The following is a 19,816-nucleotide window of genomic DNA, read 5'->3' as shown; positions in this document are numbered from 1 at the left end:
TTCTGTCTGACTCTTTGAGACTCTGTAGATTATAGCCTGTCAGGCTCCTCTGTCCAAGGGATTCTCCAGGCAAGAATACTGGAATGGATTGCCAGGCCCTCCTCCAGGGGATCTCCCCAAACCAAGATTTGAACCTGGATTTCTTACATCTCCAGCATTCGAAGGCAAGTTCTTTACCATTAGCACCACCTAGGAAGCACAAGCTGGAATCAAGATTGCCAGAAGAAATATCAATAACCTCAGATATGCAGATGATACCACCCCTACAGCAGAAAGCAAACAGGAACTAAAGAGCCTTTTGATGAAAGTGAAAGAGAGTGAAAAAGTTGGCTTAAAGCTCAACATTCAGAAAACTAAGATCATGGCATCTGGTCCCATCACTTCATGGCAAATAGATGGGGAAACAGTGGAAACAGTGGCACACTTTATTTTCGGGGGCTCTAATATCACTGCAGATGGTGACTGAAGCCATGAAATTAAAAGACGCTTGCTCCTTGGAAGAAAAGTTATGACTAACCTAGACAGCATATTAAAAAGCAGAGACATTACTTTGCCAAAAAAGGTCCGTCTAGTCAGTGCTATGGTTTTTCCAGTGGTCATGTATGAATGTGAGAGTTGGACTATAAAGAAAGCTGAGTATGGAAGACTTGATGCTTTTGAACTGTGGTCTTGGAGAAGACTCTTGAGAGGCCCTTGGACTGCAAGGAGATCCAACCAGTCCATCCTAAAGGAAATCAGTCCTGGGTGTTCATTGGAAGGACTGATGCTGAAGCAGAAACTCCAATACTTTGGCCACCTAATGCAAAGAACTGACTCATTGGAAAAGACCCTAATCCTGGAAAAGACTGAAGGTGGGAGAAGGGGATGATAGAGGATGAGATGGTTAGATAGCATCACCGACTCAAAGGACATGAGTTTGAGTAAACTCTGGGAGTTGGTGATAGACAGGGAGGCCTGGCGTGCTGCAGTCCATGGGGTCACAAAGAGTTAGACAGGACTGACGGAACTGACTGAAGTGAACCTAGGAAGCCCATAATCTTGTCAGCAACTCCACCTCCCCCCCCCCCCATTTATTTTTATTAGTTAGAGGCTAATTACTTTACAATACTGTAGTGGTTTTTACCATACATTGACATGAATCAGCCATGGATTTACATGTATTCCCCATCCCGATCCTCCCTCCCACCTCCCTCCCCACCCCATCCTGCTGGGTCTTCCCAGTACCCCTATCTCTTGTCTCATGCATCCAACCTGGGCTGATGATCTGTTTCACCCTAGATAATATACATGTTTCAATGCTGGTCTCTCAAAACATCCCACCCTCGCCTTCTCCCAGGGTCCAAAATTCTGTTCTGTATATCTGTGTCTCTTTTTCTGTTTTGCATATAGGGTTATCATTACCATCTTTCTTAAATTCCGTATATATGCGTTAGTATACTGTATTGGTCTTTACCTTTCTGGCTTACTTCACTCTGTATAATGAGCTCCAGTTTCATCCATCTCATTAGAACTGATTCAAATGAATTCTTTTCAATGGCTGAGTAATATTCCATGGTGCATATGTACCACAGCTTCCTTATCCATTCGTCTGCTGATGGGCATCTAGGTTGCTTCCATGTCCTGGCTATTATAAAAAGTGCTGCGATGAATATTGGGGTGCACGTGTCTCTTTCAGATCTGGTTTCCTCAGTGTGTATGCCCAGAAGTGGGATTGCTGTGTCATATGGCAGTTCTAGTTCCAGTTTTTTAAGAAATCTCCACACTGTTCTCCATAGTGGCTGTACTAGTTTGCATTCCCACCAACAGTGTAAGAGGGTACCCTTTTCTCCACACCCTCTCCAGCATTTATTGCTTGTAGACTTTTGGATAGCAGCCATCCTGACTGGCGTGTAATGGTACCTCATTGTGGTTTTGATTTGCATTTCTCTGATAATAAGTGATGTTGAGCATCTTTTCATGTGTTTGTTAGCCATCTGTATGTCTTCTTTGGAAATGTGTGTTTAGTTCTATGGCCCATTTTTTGATGGGGTCGTTTATTTTTCTGGTATTGAGCTGCATGAGCTGCTTGTATATTTTTGAGATTAATCACTTGTTGCTTCGTTTGCTATTATTTTCTCCCATTCTGAAGGCTGTCTTTTCACCTTGCTTATAGTTTCCTTTGTTGTGCAAAAGCTTTTAAGTTTCATTAGGTCCCATTTGTTTATTTTTGCTTTTCTTTCCAATATTCTGGGAGGTGGGTCATAGAGGATCCTGCTGTGACTTATGTTGGAGAGTGTTTTGCCTATGTTCTCCTCTAGGAGTTTTATAGTTTCTGGTCTTACATTTAGATCTTTAATCCATTTTGAGTTTATTTTTGTTATGGTGTTAGAAAGTGTTCTAGTTTCATTCTTTTACAAGTGGTTTACCAGTTTTCCCAGCACCACTTGTTAAAGAGATTTTCTTTTTTACATTGTATATCCTTGCCTCCTTTGTTGAAGATAAGGTGTCCACAGGTACCTAGATTTATCTCTGGGCTTTCTATTTTGTTCCATTGATCTATATTACTGTCTTTGTGCCAGTACCATACTGTCTTGATGACTGTGGCTTTGTAGTAGAGCCTGAAGTCAGTCAAGTTGATTCCTCATTCCATTCTTCTCAACATTGCTTTGGCTATTCTAGTTTTTTTTTTTATTTCCATACAAATTGTGAATTTATTTGTTCTAATTCTGTGAAGAATACCATTGGTAGCTTGATAGGGATTGCATTGAATCTATAGATTGCTTTGGGTAGTATAGCCATTTTCACAATATTGATTCTTCCAATCCATGAACACAGCATATTGCTCCATCTGTTTGTATCCACCCTTTTGAAACTCTAAAGAAGAAAGACTGTTACTGCCTTGATCCTTATCACATACCCCTGTCTGACTCCTCCCTATTCACCAGGGAGGGGTGCATAGTTATTGAGGCACTAGCCTACTGTTTTCCCCCTTTGCCTGGCAAGGTAATAAATCCACTCTTTCCTTCTCCTCCATAACTCTGTCTCCGTATTACTGTCTGGCACACATTATTGATGCACAGAGAGCCAAGATTTTGGCAACAGGATGGCTTTATAACTTTGTCAGGCAAATGGGGACACAGTGGGCTCCTGCCTTTAAAAACTATGTTTCCCAAGCCCAGAGGATTTGATGAGGGGTTTCATAATAATGGTTTAAGGGGCAAGGGAGGGTGGGGCCTGTACTTCTTTAATCTCCTTTCAGGTGGTCTCCCCAGAAAAAAACTGTGGATAGTGACTGCAGTCATGAAGTTAAAAGTTGCTTGCTCCTTGGAAGAAAAGCTGTGACAAACCTAGACAGCATATTAAGAAGTGGAGACATCACTTTGCCAACAAAGTTTCATCTAGTCAAAGCTATGGTTTTTCCAGGATTCATGTATGGATGTGAGAGTTGGACCATAAAGAAGGCTGAACACCAAAGAATTGATACTTTTGAACTGTAGTGCTGTGGAAGACTTTTGAGAGTCCCTTGGACAGTAAAGGGATAAAACCAGTCAATCCTAAAGGAAATCAGTCCTGAATTTTCATTGGAAGGACTGATGCTGAAGCTGAAGCTCCAATACTTTGGCCACCTGATGCGAAGAACTGACTCACTGGAAAAGACCCTGATGATGGGAAAGATTGAAGGCAAGAAAAGAAAGGGATGAGAGGATGCAATGGTTGGATGGCATCACTGACTCAATGGACATGAGTTTGAGCAAGCTCAGGGAGTTGGAGAAGGACATGGAAGCCTAGTCTGCTGCAGTTCATGGGGTAGCAAAGAGTTAGACACAACTTAGCAACTGAGCATGCACACGTGCATAGGTGGATTTGACAGTTGGTGAAAACTGGAAGATACCATACACACTAATTTCCCATCCCTAGCTCCTTCTCTATTGAGAAGGTTCAGGAAGCCAGTTGGTGAAAATTCCAGTCCCATATTCCCTCATGTCTCTATGCTGCTAAAGAGTTGTTCTGATACTCACAGTACCTGATTGGCACACCATAAAATATCTACTGAATACACGTAAAGGCATTAAAGGAGGAAGAGAAGAACAAAAATCGACATGAGACATAGAAAATAAAAGCAAAATCTCAAAAATAAATCTAATTGCATCAGTAATTAAACCTGAGTGAGTTAAACAATTCACCAAAAGATAAAGTTTGTCAGATTTTATTTAAAAAAAAATACAAAATCCAAGTATATCCTGTCCAAAGAAAATATATTTTAGATACAAAGATATGTTTAGGTTAAAAATAAAAGCATAGGGATTTCCCTGGTGGCCCAGTAGTAAGAGGAGGGGATATATGTATACCTATGTCTGATTTATGTTGAGGTGTGAGAGAAAACAACAAAATTCTGTAAAGCAATTATTCTTCAATTAAAAAATAAAAATAAATAAAAATTTTTAAAGAATTAAAAAAAAGAAAAAAAGGACTCTACCTTCCAATGCAGGGTACAAGGGTTCAACCCCTGGTCAGGGAACTAAATATGCTGTGGGGCAACTAAACCATCAAGCTGCGACTAGACAGAACACAGCTGTCACCACACACACAACTACTGAGCCCATGCACCTCTGGGGCCCGAGCCACAAATAGGAGCCCACATGCTACAATGAAAGATTCAGTGTGCCACAACTAAGACTCAATGCAGGCAAATAAATAAATAACTAATTTTTAAAAGTAAAAGCATAGAAAATGGTACACCAGGAAAACAGCCACCATGATTTGACTTTGAGGCAAAAATTGTTACTAGAGCTAAAGAGACATATTATGATGGTAAAATAGTAAATCTACCTGAAACATATATCATCACAATTATAAACATATATGCACCTAACAACAGAGCCACAAAATACTTGAAACAAAAACTGACACAAAACACAGAAAGGAAAAACAGAACAAACAGAAAGCAAAGAACAAAGAAAACAGAAGGGAAAAATTAGACAATGTAATAATGACAGAAATTTCAATGTTTTATTTTAATAATGAATTCAACTAGGCAGAAAATCAGCAATTCAGAAGATCTGAACAATATAAACTAAGTAGACCTAACAGACTTCCACAGCACACTCTATTCCACAACAGTAAAATACACATTCTTATTAAGTGCATATGGAACATTCTCCAGAATAGACCATACAGTAGATATAGAACAGGTCTCAAAAGATTTTAAATTATACAAAAATAATATAATCTCTAACTACAATGGAATTAAATTAGAAAAGAACAACATAAAGATCTAAAAAATGTACAAGAATGTCAAAAATAATTAAAAACAAAAAACAACTAAACATTCCTAATTACCAACAGGCCAAAGAAGAAAATTCACAAGTAAAATCAGATAACACTTTGAATTGAATGAAAATGAAAACAAGAGATCAAAACTTACATATGCAGTAAAAGCAGTATTGAAAGGGAAATTTATATAGAGCTGTAAATGCTAAAGAAACAATACCTCAAATCAGTAATCTAATAATTTATCTTAGGAAAGTAGAAAAGGAAACTTAACCCCAAAGCAAGTAGCAGGAAGGAAAGAATGAAGATTAGAATGTAAACAAATGAAATAGAGGAAAGAAAATTAACCCAGAAAAATCAACACAACCAAAAGTCACTTCTTTGAAATGAGCAACAAAATTCACAAGCCTTTGAACAGGTCAGAAAACGCTCATATTACTAAAATTAGTAATGAAATTTCTTGTTGTTTAGTTGCTCAGTCGTGTCCAACTCTTTGGCAACCCCATGGATTGCAGCCCACCAGGCTTCTCTGTCCATGGGATTTCCCAGGTAAGAATACTGGAGTGGGTTACCATTTCATTCTCCAGGGGATCTTCCTGACGCAGGGATCAAACCTATGTCTCCTGCATTGGCAGGCAAATTCTTCCCTGCTGAGCCACTAGGGAAGCCCACTAATGAAAGACAGGACATCATATATTTACCTTACAGGAAAAATATTTTAAGTTAATATTATGAACAACTGTACAACAAATTAGATAACTTAGAAGAAATGAACAAATTCCTAGAAAGACACAAATTACAAAAAAAATGAAAGAAGAAATGGAAAATCTGAATATGTAACTAGTACAAGGGGAAGTGTTGCCTCCTGTGCTATTTTTTGGACAAGTTTTTGAAAGATTGATGTTGATTCTTTCTTAAAGGTTAGACAGAATTATTAATTTAAAAAAATACCTTCCTATAAGGAAAGCTCAGGTGTAGACTGCTTCATGGGTCAGTTGAATTCAGTTCAGTCACTCAGTCATGGCCAACTCTTTGTAACCCCATGGACTGCAGCATGCCAGGCTTCCCTATTCATCACCAACTTCTGGATCTTGCTCAAACTCATGTCCATCAAGTCAGTGATGCCATCCAACCATCTCATCCTCTATTGTCTCCTTCTCCTCCTGCCTTCAATCTTTCCCAGCATCAGGGTCTTTTCCAATGAGTCAGTTCTTCGCATCAGGTGGCCAAAGTATTGGAGTTTCAGCTTCAGCATCAGACCTTCCAATGACTATTCAGGACTGATTTCCTTTAGGATGGACTGGTTGGATCTCCTTGCAATCCAAGGGACTCTCACGAGTCTTCTCCAACACCACAGTTCAAAAGCATCAATTCTTTGGCACTCAGCTTTCATTATGGTCCAACTCTCACATTCATACATGACTACTGGAAAAACCATAGCTTTGACTAGATAGATCTTTGTTAGCAAAGTAATGTCTCTGCTTTTTAATATGCTGTCTAGATTTGTCATAGCCTCATGGGCAAATTCTACCTAATGTTTAAAGAAGACAAAAGAACAGAGGAGGCAACACTTTCCCTCTCATTTGGTGTCCTGGCACTAAAACCAAAGACATCACAAGAAAACTACAGACCAACATCGCTTATAAATATAGATTAAAAATCTTTAAGTAAATAATAAAATTGAATATAGACACATATAAAGAGACCTATGCATCTGACCAAGAGTGATATATATATCAAGAATGCAAGGTTATCTAGAGGGGTTGGATGGGGTGGGAGGTGGGAGGGAGGGCACAGAGGGAAGGAACATAGGTATACCTGTCTATGTTGGATTCATGTTAATGCATGGCAGAAACCAACACAACATTGTATAGCAATTACCCTCCAATTAAAAATAAATATATATAGAACAGACTTGTGGACTCTGGGAGAAGGCAAGGGTGGGATGTTTCAAGAGAACAGCATTGAAACATGTATATTATCTAGGGTGAAACAGATCACCAGCCCAGATTGGGTGCATGAGACAGGTGCTCAGGCCTGGTGCACTGGGAAGACCCAGAAGGATCGGGTGGAGAGGGAGGTGGGAGGGGAGACTGGGATGGGAAATACATGTAAATCCATGGCTGATTCATTTCAATGTATGACAAAAACTACTGTAATGATGTAAAGTAATTAGCCTATTAAAAAAATAATAAAAAAATGAAAAAAAAAATAAATAAATTTTAAAAAAGAATGCAAGGTTAGTCTAACAAATGAAAATTAATCAATGTATCATGTTAGTAAAATAATGGATAATAAAACAAATGACCATATCAACAGACATAGAAAAAGCATTTGACAAATACTAGTACTTTTCCACGTTTTTAAAAAGCCACTCAACAAATCAGGAATAGAAAAGAACTCCCTCAACCCAGTGAAGGGTGCCTATAAATTCCCACAGCTAACAATTTCATGATGAGTAGCTGAAAGCTATGATCAGGAACAAGAACAGAATGTCTACTGTCACTACTTCTATTCAACACTTCACTGGAAGTTCCAGCCAGGGCAATAAGACAATAAAAAGAAATAAAAGGCGTGTAGTTTAGAAAAGAAGTAAAACTATCTCTATACACGACATGATCTTGTATGTAGAAAATCCTAAGAAATACACTCATACACACACACGTACATGCATGCACTCAACTACTCAAGATAATAAACGAATTCAGCAAGGCTGAAAGGTACACAGGATACAAATCTATATACCAAGTTACACTTTATTCCTATTTGCCTATAATAAATAATATGAAAATGAAATTACAAAAACAATTTCATTAACAAGAACATTAAAAGAATAAAATAGGAATAAATTTAATACAGCGCTAAATTTGCAAGTATTGCAAGACTTGCAAAATAAGCACAAGACTCCTTAGGCTGAAAACTACAAAATCTCGTTGAAAAAAATTAAAGACCTAAATCAACTGAAAGACATCCCAAATTCATGGATTGTCAGACTCAGCACTGCCAAGATAGCAATACTTTCCAAAGTGATCTACTGATTCAATGTAATCACTATCAAAATTCCAAATGTCCCTTTTTTCAAATGGATATGCTGATTATAATATTCATATGGAAATGCAAGGAACCTAGAAAAGTCAAACATCTTGAGAAAAAAGATAAAAAATTGGAATTCTCATCACAAGGAAATTTTTTCTATTTCTTTAATTTTGTATCTAAACGAGATGATACATGTTCACTAAAGTTACTATGATAATCATTTCAGGCTGTAAGTCAAATCATTCTGTACAACTTAAACTTATGAAGTTCTGCATGTCAATTACATCTCAATAAAACTGGAAGAAAAAAAACTTTTAAGGTCACTCATGAAAGACAGGAAGACTGAGAAAATATTTCAGATTAAAGCAGATCAAAAAGGAATGATAAGGAAATGTCATGCATGATTCTAGATTTGGATCCTGGCCTCCGGGCTTCCGTGGTGGCTCAGATGGCAAAGAATCTACCTGCAATGCAGGAAATGTGGGTTCAATCCCTGGGTCAGGAAGATCCCCTGGAGAAGGAAATGGCAACCCACTCCAGTATCCTTGCCTGGAGAATTCCATGACAGAGGAGCCTGGTGGGCTACAGTCCATAGGGTCCCAAAGAGTCAGACATGATGAATGACTAACACACTAGAAAAGAAAAGGAGACATTGTGCAGTGGGAGAAATTTGAATGGCATCTATGGATTGGATGGTAGCATTCTATCGGTGTTACCATCTCAGATTGGGAGGCTTGCACAAAGGTTAAAGAACAGTATATACTTCTGAAGAAATACACGGTGAAATATTCATGGGTGAAGTAGCAACATGTCTGCAACTTGCTCTCAGACTGATCAGAAGAGGAAAAATTTTTTAAAAAAAAGGAAAAATTATAATAGAGGTGAAAGGGAGAAAATGGCAAAAGTTAACAACTGTAGAATCTGATTTAAGATGAGTTCTTTGTACTCTTCTTTCAGCTTTCCTGTAAATTTGAAATTACTTCACAATGCTGCTAAGTCACTTCAGTCGTGTCCGACTCTGTGCGACCCCAACCCTGGGATTCTCTAGGCAAGAACACTGGAGTGGGTTGCCATTTCCTTCTCCAATGCATAAAAGTGAAAAGTGAAAGTGAAGTTGCTCAGTCATGTCTGACTCTTCGCGACCCCATGGACTGCAGCCTACCAGGCTCCTCCGTCCATGGGATTTTCCAGGCAAGAGTACTGGAGTGGGGTGCCATTGCCTTCTCCGTATTTCACAATAAATAATACTAAAAAAAAGGCCAAATTTAGAAAACTCACATTTTCTCATTTCAAACTTAATAAAAAGCTATAGCAAAGAAGACAGTATAATACTGACACAAAGACAGAACACAGATCAATGGAACAGAATTGAGAGTTCAAAAATAAACCCTTATGTTTAGGGTCAATTAAGTTTTGATAAACTTGTCAAAACAATTTAATGGGAAGATGAATTGTCCCTGCCACTGCATGGCTGTGAATTTTTGTCATAGGAGCTCTATTGTGAATTTTGTCACAGGGACCAAAATTGCGATTTTGCAATAGGCAGAAATATACATATAAAAATACATTCCAAAGTTAAATGCAAATATTGGTTTTCAATTATTTATGCTGTTCCTTTCCTTCCATTAGCACTGATGAGTGAATAGATATAATGGTAATTTCTCTGCCTACAAAATTAAGTTCTGTTTAACTCTACTAGCTCTTTCATGATAAACACAAGGATTTGTGTTTCAATTAAACTAAGGTGGAGTAAATATTTCACTTTAACCATATTTTGATCAGTACAAAGATATGCCAAAAACAAATTATAAAATTATTTACCTAGTAATGTAATACAAGTCATTCTTGTGGTAGAGGAAAAGAATAAGAAATCTAGGCAGGGGTGTATAATACTCTTACAGGAAGAGACTGCAAATATTCAAAATAAAAAATGCAATCTACCACCACTTGGTAACTAGAAGTTCTTAACCCATGGCAGGTGTTTAATCCATACTTGAACTAAAAAGAACAATTATGAAGCAGCCTTATATTCTGTAGGCATTTAAACTATTTCCTCCTCTTTTCTCCCATAGTAACTTTTAGATATCTTTTGTTTTGAATAGAATTTGTGGTTTATTTACCAGTTTCGGTTAGTAGAGTCCATTCCTTGAGGACAATATTTTGGTCTTGCTCTTCTTTGTCCTCCTGCTTTTAAAATTGATTGATTAATTAATTTCCTTTAATCATCTAATTTCAATCTAATTTACACATCATAGGTAGGTGGGTACTTTAATGTGTTTAATGATTAGATTATCTTTTTTTGCATATTTAAAAAATGCATATTGTAGTAACATGTACATATATTTTTAACTGTTGGCTTCCTAGGTGGTGCAGTGGTAAAGAATCTGCCTACCAGTGCAGGAGATGCGAGACAAAGGTTTGATCCCTGAGTCAGAAAGATCCCCTGGAGTAGGAAATAGCAACCCACTTCAGTATTCCTACCTGGGAAATCCCATGGACAGAGGAGCCTGGCAGGCTCCATAGGGTTGCAAAAAGTCAGACACAGTTGAGCACAGACACACATTTTTCATTATTACATATCTCATTTTTTCTTACATTTTTAAATAACATAAATGGTGTATTACAGTCACTTTGTTTCTTACCCTTTTTCATAAAACATAGCCGTCTGTGTTCATATAAGCCATTTCTTCCAGCTGATGTATGGTGTATATCCACCACATTTCATCTATCAGTGATAGATAACTACATTGCCTCAAACTCCCTGTCACCATAAAACAACACTGTGAGGCATATTACTCTATAGGTGTTCTCATGAACTTGTATATCTTTGTGATATACACTCAAGAACAGAACTGCCATGCCATAGGATATGTATATATACTTAATTTCAGTGAATAAATCCCTACCAACATTTGGACTTAACTAGAATTCTATTTTTCTCTAGTTTAATAAAATACTACCTCACTGTTCTAACATGCAGTTAGTTATCTGCTAATTGTTTTAAGCATTTCTTCGTGGGTTTATTAGTTTTAGTTTTTCTCTTCTACATACCTTGTTTATATTGTGCTGATCTTTGTATCCCCAATGTTTATCACCATCTCCTACACATTATAGGCATTAAGACTTTTTTGTCAATGAATGTATAAAAGAACAAGAATGAATGAAAGTATAAAGTATCCAGAAGACTCGTTAACAGTATGGCTGTAGAGGATAATTTAAGATGACCCCAAGCTTAGAAGCTCATGTTCTTAAATGAAATAAGGAATACAGAAGAAAAGTCAAATTTGGCAAAGAGAAAGGAATTTTGCCCTTGTTGAATTTGATGCACCTAAAGATATCAAGTATAAATTTGGAAATATGAATGAAAAAGGTGAACTACAGAGCCAGACTAAGCAGGGGATATGGCAGTAGCAGTTAGCCTAGTGATATGAGAAGTCCCTGATGAGTTTCAGAATGACTGAAAGAAAAGATCCAAAAACAGCCAGGCCAAATCTACATTAAGTATGCAACTCATGACTTAGCTTAGAGTACTAATATCGATCAAGTCTATATAACAGATGGTCTCATTCAGGAAATTATATAAATGGGTTACTTTTGCCCCCTAACATGTTCAAATTGTACTAAACAAATTTTATTATCTACTATAAATTGCTATTACACTGGTTGTCTCAATGGTCTTTTTTTTTGTCCATGGGCAACCAATTTTCCAATTTAAATTATAAGACCTTAATAAGTTAGCTTTTAAAAACAATTCTAAATATATTCCACTATATTCTCAACAACCTTATTACTTACTTCTGGAAAGTATTCAAAAGTACATTGTACCAGAAAAACAATGAACACCAAAAGTACCCATCCATTGCCTTGCTCCTTCTAAGCAGCCCTGGAACACAGGTCACCATGCTATGAATAACAGGACTGATACACTAGCCAAAATTGACTCGACCAGGATTGGTACCTGAGCCAAAGACAGCCAACAAGAAACTGCCTTGCCAAAAGGCCTGATGTGCAATTTCTGCCCAAGAAGGGTACTTTGCAGTGGTTTGTGCCTAGCCAACCTGATCAGATCCTGTCTCTAGGAAAGTCTGAATATGGATCACACAGAGTTAACAGAAGCAGAATAATCATAAGAATGACTACCAGCATTGATACAGTATCCTGAATGGTTCTACTTGCAATTTGTTTAGCTGGTGAGACAGTTTCCTAGGCATTCTTCGTAACCTAAATATCTTTTCATTAAACTACTATTCAAGATAACTTGATCTTGCATCTGTTCTTTACAACCTGAAAAAGCCTAGTACTCTTTTTCTCTAACTTGTATGAAAGCCACAAATTCCCTCCTAAACCAATGGTTCTTGAACCTAGCAACACAACAGAATCATTGGTGGAGTTTTAAGCTATTAATATGTCCTATCTGGGATGGGGTTCAGGTATCAGCACTTTTTTCCAGAATATCACATAGCAATAAGAATGAATGAACTAGCATACATGTGTAATGGCTGAATCTCAAAAATATAATATTGAGTGAAAGAAGCCAGATATAACAAAGTAAATACTGCATAATTATATGTACATAAAGTTTAAAAAAATAGGCAAGATTAATCTATGGTGGAGGAGGAGAAAAGGGGAAGTTTCTGGGCTGCTGATAATGTTCTTTTATTCTTTTAATTTGGGTGCTGGTTGAACAAGTACGTTCATCTTTTGACAATTTACTAAGCTGCTTGTGATTTGTGTACTTAATTGTATGTATGCTATACTTCAGCTGAAAACAAGTTCCCATCAAGGAAAGAAAAGTAGTTCTCCTTTGAAGTTCATACCACTCACCTATTCATCCTTAGCACCTGCCTCCTGGTCACTTCATCACATCGAAGATTTAGGATCCTGGTCAATAGCGTTCTTCTATACTCTGTCCAAAGAATGCTCAAACTACTGCACAATTGCACTCATCTCACACGCTAGTAAAGTAATGCTCAAAATTCTCCAAGCAAGGCTTCAGCAAAACATGAACTGTGAACTTCCAGATGTTCAAGTTGGTTTTAGAAAAGGTAGAGGAACCAAAGATCAAATTGCCAACATCCGCCGGATCATTGAAAAAGCAAGAGAGTTCTAGAAAAACATCTATTTCTGCTTTATTGACTATGCCAAAGCCTTTTACTGTGTGGATCATAATAAACTGGAAAATTCTGAAAGAGATGGGAATACCAGACCACCTGACCTGCCTCTTGAGAAACCTGTATGCAGGTCAGGAAGCAACAGTTAGAACTGGACATGGAACAACAGATTGGTTCCAAATAGGAAAAGGAGTACGTCAAGTCTGCATATTGTTACCCTGCTTATTTAACTTATATGCAGAGTACATCATGAGAAACGCTGGGCTGGAAGAAGCACAAGCTGGAATCAAGATTGCTGGGAGAAATATCAATAACCTCAGATATGCAGATAACACCACCCTTATGGCAGAGAGTAAAGAGGAACTAAAAAGCCTCTTGATGAAAGTGAAAGAGGAGAGTGAAAAAGTTGGTTTAAAGCTTAACATTCAGAAAACCAAGATCATGGCATTTGGTCCCATCACATCATGACAAATAGATGGGGAAGCAATGGAAACAGTGGCTGACTTTATTTTGGGGGGTTCCAAAATCACTGCAGATGGTGGTTGCAGCCATGAAATTAAAAGACGCTTACTGCTTGGAAGGAAAGTTATGACCAACTTAGCATATTAAAAAGCAGAGACATTACTTTGCCAACAAATGTCCATCTAGTCAAGGCTATGGTTTTTCCAGTGGTCATGTATGGATGTGAGAGATGGACTGTGAAGAAAGCTGAGCGCCGAAAAATTGATGCTTTTGAACTGTGGTGTTGGAGAAGACTCTTGAGAGTCCCTTGGACTGCAAGGAGATCCAACCAGTCCATCCTAAAGGAGATCAGTCCTGGGTGTTCATTGGAAGGAGTGATGCTGAAGCTGAAACTCCAATACTTTGGTCACCTCATCAGAAGAGTTGACTCATTGGAAAAGACCCTGGTACTGGGAGGGATTGGGGGCAGGAGGAGAAGGGGACGACAGAGGATGAGATGGCTGGATGGCATCACCGACTCGATGGACATGAGTTTGAGTAAACTCCGGGAGTTGGTGACGGACAGGGAGGCCTGGCATGCTGCGGTTCATGGGGTCACAAACAGTCGGATACGACTGAGTGACTGAACTGAACTGAACTGATACTCTGTCTGCTGTGCTAAGCCACTTCAGTTGTGTCTAAGTCTTTGCAAACCTATGAACTATAGCCCACCAGGTGCCTCTGTCCATGGGGTTCTCCAAGCAAGAATACTGGAATGGGTTGCCATTTCTTCCTCCAGAGGATTTTCCTGACCTAGGGATCGAACACTCGTTTCTTACTTCTGCATTGGCAGGAAGGTTCTTTACCACTAGTGCCACCTGGGAAGCCCTCTTCTATACTCTAAATCCTGCTATAACTCTGAGTGACTTTAATGTCCATGTGACTGAGCCACTCAAAAGCCTCACCTTGCTGTTCTTTGACTTCACCTTCTTAGAGCTTTCACTCCACTGCAGTTACACACTCCATGAGCACATCCTGAATTTACCATTTTCTGGAACTTGTTAACAGCTTAAATTATAAACTTAATAAGCTTTTCTCGGACTACAACCTCCTATTTCAGCTTTGATTTCCTTACTGTCCTACTCCTGTTCTTTGAGTCAATAAAATTATCTACCATAGAAAACTTTTTGTGAGAATTAAGTGAAATGATGTCATCAACAGCGTAACACAATGTCTGACACACAGGAAATGCTCAGTACATGGTAGCCATATTTCAATATTATGTATTCTATTATAAACAAACATTTTTCAGGACCCAAGTTTTCCCTAAATTCACCCAACTTTTGGCATTAATGAAATCTGGCTTTTGACACAATATTTCTCCTGATCCTTTTAAATGAAAGCCAGTCCTCCAGCTATTCTCTCTGACTCAAGAAGTCAGGAGGAAAGATCAGTACAGACCTTGTTCTCAAGGCTAATTCCACATCAGTGTTCTATCATCATATTTGCTTAAAAAGCTCTTATCTTTCAAAATGCATGTAAACTATTTTCAGAGTTATCTAACCAACATTCAGGACTCCTTTCTACATTATCCCTTATTATTAAACTCTGGGGCTTCAAAATTAACACAGATAATCCGTTTCACACCTTGGCCTTACAGATGCTTCATCAAGGTTAAGCCCCATGATCTGGACTCAGATCAGAGATTTCAGATTCAGATTGACCACTTACAACTGTGTGACTGTGGCAGAGTGCACACCTTTCTAAATTTCACCTTCTTTCTAAATTTCAGCTTCTTCACCTGTAAAATGCTCATAACAGCAACTACTCATTGGGCCATTGTGAAACATAAATGTGAAAATTCACATAATGCACTTAGCAAAATGCCTAGTACAGTAAATATTCAATAGTTTAATAGCTGTAATCACTATCATTAATTTTTAGTAGTTCTTGGCACATTTCTCCCTGTCTCCAAACCTGCTCAGGTCTCCTGACATGTTTTTCCCCCAGTTTCATTGAGATTTAATTGGCATATAGTCTCCTACTTTATTTAAATGAAAAGACATCTTTTCTGGAACTTGCTACCACCATCTTAAGATCTCTTCCCTACTTTGACCATAACATTTCTCTCAAGAGTAATGTACACCTTCCTTTCAGAGGAGGCAAGGAGTAGTGGAAAGATCAAGGACTTTGAAGCCAAATATACCTGTGTTTGCGGAGAAGGCAATGGCACCCCACTCCAGTACTCTACCTGGAAAATCCCATGAACAGAGGAGCCTGGTAGGCTGCAGTCCATGGGGTTGCTAAGAGTTGGACACGACTGAGCGACTTCACTTTCACTTTTCACTTTAATGCTTTGGAGAAGGAAATGGCAACCCACTCCAGTGTTCTTGCCTGGAGAATCCCAGGGGGGGAGCCTTGTGGGCCGCCGTCTATGGGGTCGCACAGAGTCGGCCACAACTTAAGTGACTTAGCAGCAGCAGCAGCATACCTGTGCTTGAACCTGGTTCTTCCACTTAGTAGCTATATGACCTGGAGCCAGCACTTTTTCTAAGCCTCAGTTTTTTCATATGTAAAATGGGGATATTACCCCATTTCTTAGGGTCATCAAAAAGATTAAACTGAAATAATATATGTAAAGCAGCCAGTCAAAGTAGGTGCTAAATGAATGCCAGTTTCCCACCCCTTATCCTTTCCCTCAGTTCAGTTCAGTCGCTTAGTCGCTTAGTCATGTCCAAGTCTTTGAAACCCCATGGACTGCAGCACGCCAGGCTTCCCTGTCTATCACCAACTCGTGGAGCTTGCTCAAACTCATGTTCATTGAGTCAGTGATGCCATCCAACCATCTCATCCTCTGTTGTCCTCTTCTCCTACTGCCTTCATTCTCTCCCAGCATCAGGGTCTTTTCCAATGAGTCAGTTCTTCACATCAGATGCCCAAAGTACTGGAGCTTCAGCATCAGTCTTTCCAATGAATATTCAGGACCAATTTCCTTTAGGAAATCTTTTCCCTAACCACTTATAATCTGGGGATTCCCCAGATTATTGGCAGTAAAGAACCCACCTGCCAATGCAGGACATGTAAGAGACACAGGTTCCATCCCTGGGCTGAGAATATCCCCTGGAGGAGGGCATGGCAATCCACTCCAGTATTCTTGCCTGGAGAATCCCAAGTACAGAGAAGCCTGGTGGTCTACAGTCCATAGGGTTGCAAAGAGTCGGACATGACTGAAGCAACTGAGCACAACACAACACAACCCTTTATCTAGGTTCTCACTCTACCATTTTACCTCACTTTAGCTCTTATTAGCATTATGACTTTGGGAAACTTAATTGAATTTTCTTAACCTTAGTTTTTCATTTGTAAAATGGTGATCATAGTATCTTCAACATAAAGTTGTCTTGATAATTAAGTGAAATAACATACACAAAGTATTTTAGCATGGTGCCTAGCCTTGTAGGAAGCCCTTAATAAATAGCTACCAATGACTTATTACTGGCCAAATCAAAAAACTGTTCAATTGTCTCCTTCTCTAGGCTTCGGTGACAACATACTTTCAACCATTGACCAGTCATTCTCTCTCTGTACTCCCTCCATGAAGTATTTCTTTATTCTCTTCAACCAGGTGTGAGCTCTCTTCTGAAACCTCAGATCACTTTTTTCTTCTCCTGAGGCAAGGCACTTCCCTACTCTGAATCATCATCATTTGTTAAACAGTGCTTAACTTAATTTCTTTTATCTCCATTGCCTGACACTTATTTATTCATGCAGAATTTATTGAGTACGTAATATAAGTCAAACTTGTGCTTAGTACTAAGGATACAAAAATTAACATATAATTACTGCTCTCAAGTAGCTTATCGTTTAGGAGGGTAGAATAGACAGTACATAGTCTATTACTTGCAGTGTGATAAGTCCAAAGGTAAAAGTATGCCCAGGGTCCTCTGGGAGCACAAAGGTGAGTTACTTAAATCAGACTGGGGAGATCTGGGACACTGTCTTGGAAAAGGCATTTTACATTTAGCATATGGGGAGGCAGTACACAAATCACTGTCAAATTAATCAGTGAAATATGAATAGGAACTAACTACATGAGGATGGTAAAGGGCACTTCAGACCAGAGAAAGAGCAGGGAAAAAGTACAGATGTTAGGAGAGTTCCTGAAAGATAGGAAAAGAAGCTGGAAAGCCAAGGCAGGCTGGGCTGTTCTAGACACATGAGAGTCTGACCTGACCCCAGAGGACGGATGATGGAGTGCCAATAAAGATTTTTAAGTAGTGGAGGGGCATAATCAGATTGGCATTTTAGTACTCTGGCAGTGCAGGGGAAAATTAATTCCATTAGAGCCAGGCTAGAGGCAGTGAGTCTAGTTAGACGGGTGTTGTGGTAATTCAAATAAATTATGAATGCAGAAATGAAGTGCGAACGGCTCATCAAGCCTGATACAGAGCCTGAATTATTCATACTTGTATCTCCTCCAAGCAGTGCATTTTACACTTACAACCTGCTACAAATATCTACCCATAGATATTTGTCTACTCATAGATATTTGTCGACTGCTGTTACTGAAACTTACTTAGGGAACTGCAGTTGGCAGCCAGTTGGGTCACTTCCTGTACAGATGCCTAAGTAAAAGGATCATTTCGCACTGCAGAACTCAAAAGAAACAGGTTTGTTATTCAAACTCGTAGAGTAACAGCAGTGAATACAAACCCGCGCACTGTAGAGAGACCTCTCTATTCTGGTCTATTTTACCAGAAATAATTTTCGAACGAAGCCCTTCAAAGGGTCGTGAGGCCCCGCCCTATGCACCCAGACAAACGCCCAGGCTTCTTTTCTCTTTGTTTTAGCTCAAGGCACAAGTCTCTTTGCTGCTCATCGCCCAGCCGGCCATTTTCACCCAGCAGTTTCCCAGCTTTCACCCCACCGCAGTATAAAGTCAACAGCAGGGAACTGAGGAGAGTATGGTTCCAGGCTGCTGCAGCTGCTGCTAAGTCGCTTCAGTCATGTCCGACTCTGTGCGACCCCATAGACGGCAGCCCACCAGGCTCCCCCGCCCCTGGGATTCTCCCGGTAAGAACACTGGAGTGGGTTGCCATTTCCTTCTCCAATGCATCAAAGTGAAAAGTTAAAGTGAAGCCGCTCAGTCGTGTCCGACTCAGCGACCCCATGGACTGCAGCCTAGGCAGGTGTATTGAGGCTTCAAATCGGTTCAAGATTCCCTGACCTTGCCAGTTCTCTCGCAACCTCATCTCCATCTCGCCCCTTGCTATGGGACTCCTTTCTGAAGTTAGGAGGACCCCTTCTATGATTATTAGAGTGCTATCAGCACTCCCAAAACTAAGCAAGTTATTTTTTTTTTTCTTTTTACTTACCCTAAGGGCTGCCATAGCTGTGACCGCCTCCGCCCAAGTCGTCGAACGGAGAGCGGAAAGGGACAAAACAGTTCAACTAGATTCCAATTACACTAGCCTCAGCCAGTCCCGCCCCTCGCCGGCTGGCTCCGCCTTTTCTCCGCCCTTCTAGTGCTGCTCTGGGAAGCTGCAGCAGTTTGTCCTCTCTGGGGAGAAATGATTTAACTTTGTGATTGATTGTCACTGTCCCTGATAACATCTTTCAGAATATATTCTCCATAGTCCATTTGAAAGTTACTTTTCTGGGTACAGAACTTTTCATTACGTTAGTTGTTTCTGGGATATGAGATTTTTCTAGCTAAGGACTTAAAATCCAAGTTCAGCTGCCTTAATAAATACTGATAGTGAAAGTCGCTCAGTTGTGTCCAGCCTTTTTGCGACCTCATGGACTATACAGTCCATGGAATTCTCCAGGCCAGATTACTGGAGTAGATAGCCGTTCCTTTCTCCAGGGGATCTTCTCAACCCAGGGACTGAACCCAGGTCTCCCTCATTGCAGGCAGATTTTTTTACCCTGAGCCACCAGGGAAGGCCGCCTTAGTAAATAACTAGTCACAAAAAGAA

General features: G+C 39.3%; 1 protein-coding gene across 2 annotated transcripts in view; it reads right to left on the bottom strand.

Annotated features, from left to right (window-relative positions):
* APOOL (apolipoprotein O like) overlaps positions 1–19,285 on the bottom strand; it is a 114,164-nt gene extending 94,879 nt beyond the window's left edge. The window contains exon 1 of one of the 2 annotated variants that reach the window (XM_020875481.2): positions 19,214–19,285. In XM_020875481.2, coding sequence (XP_020731140.2) covers positions 19,214–19,228 — 15 coding nt within the window. In that variant the 5' untranslated portion in view covers positions 19,229–19,285. Of the gene's footprint in view, positions 1–18,414; positions 18,495–19,213 lie in introns of those variants that run through there. The other variant, XM_070461963.1, reaches the window with a different exon arrangement.
* Between the last annotated feature and the right edge of the window lie 531 nt (positions 19,286–19,816).

The sequence above is a fragment of the Odocoileus virginianus genome, chromosome X, assembly GCF_023699985.2.
Source record: "Odocoileus virginianus isolate 20LAN1187 ecotype Illinois chromosome X, Ovbor_1.2, whole genome shotgun sequence".
NCBI classification, from domain to species: Eukaryota; Metazoa; Chordata; class Mammalia; order Artiodactyla; family Cervidae; genus Odocoileus; species Odocoileus virginianus.
The sequence above is the reverse complement of the archived record's forward strand: the minus strand, read 5'-3'. Positions and strand labels throughout refer to the sequence as shown.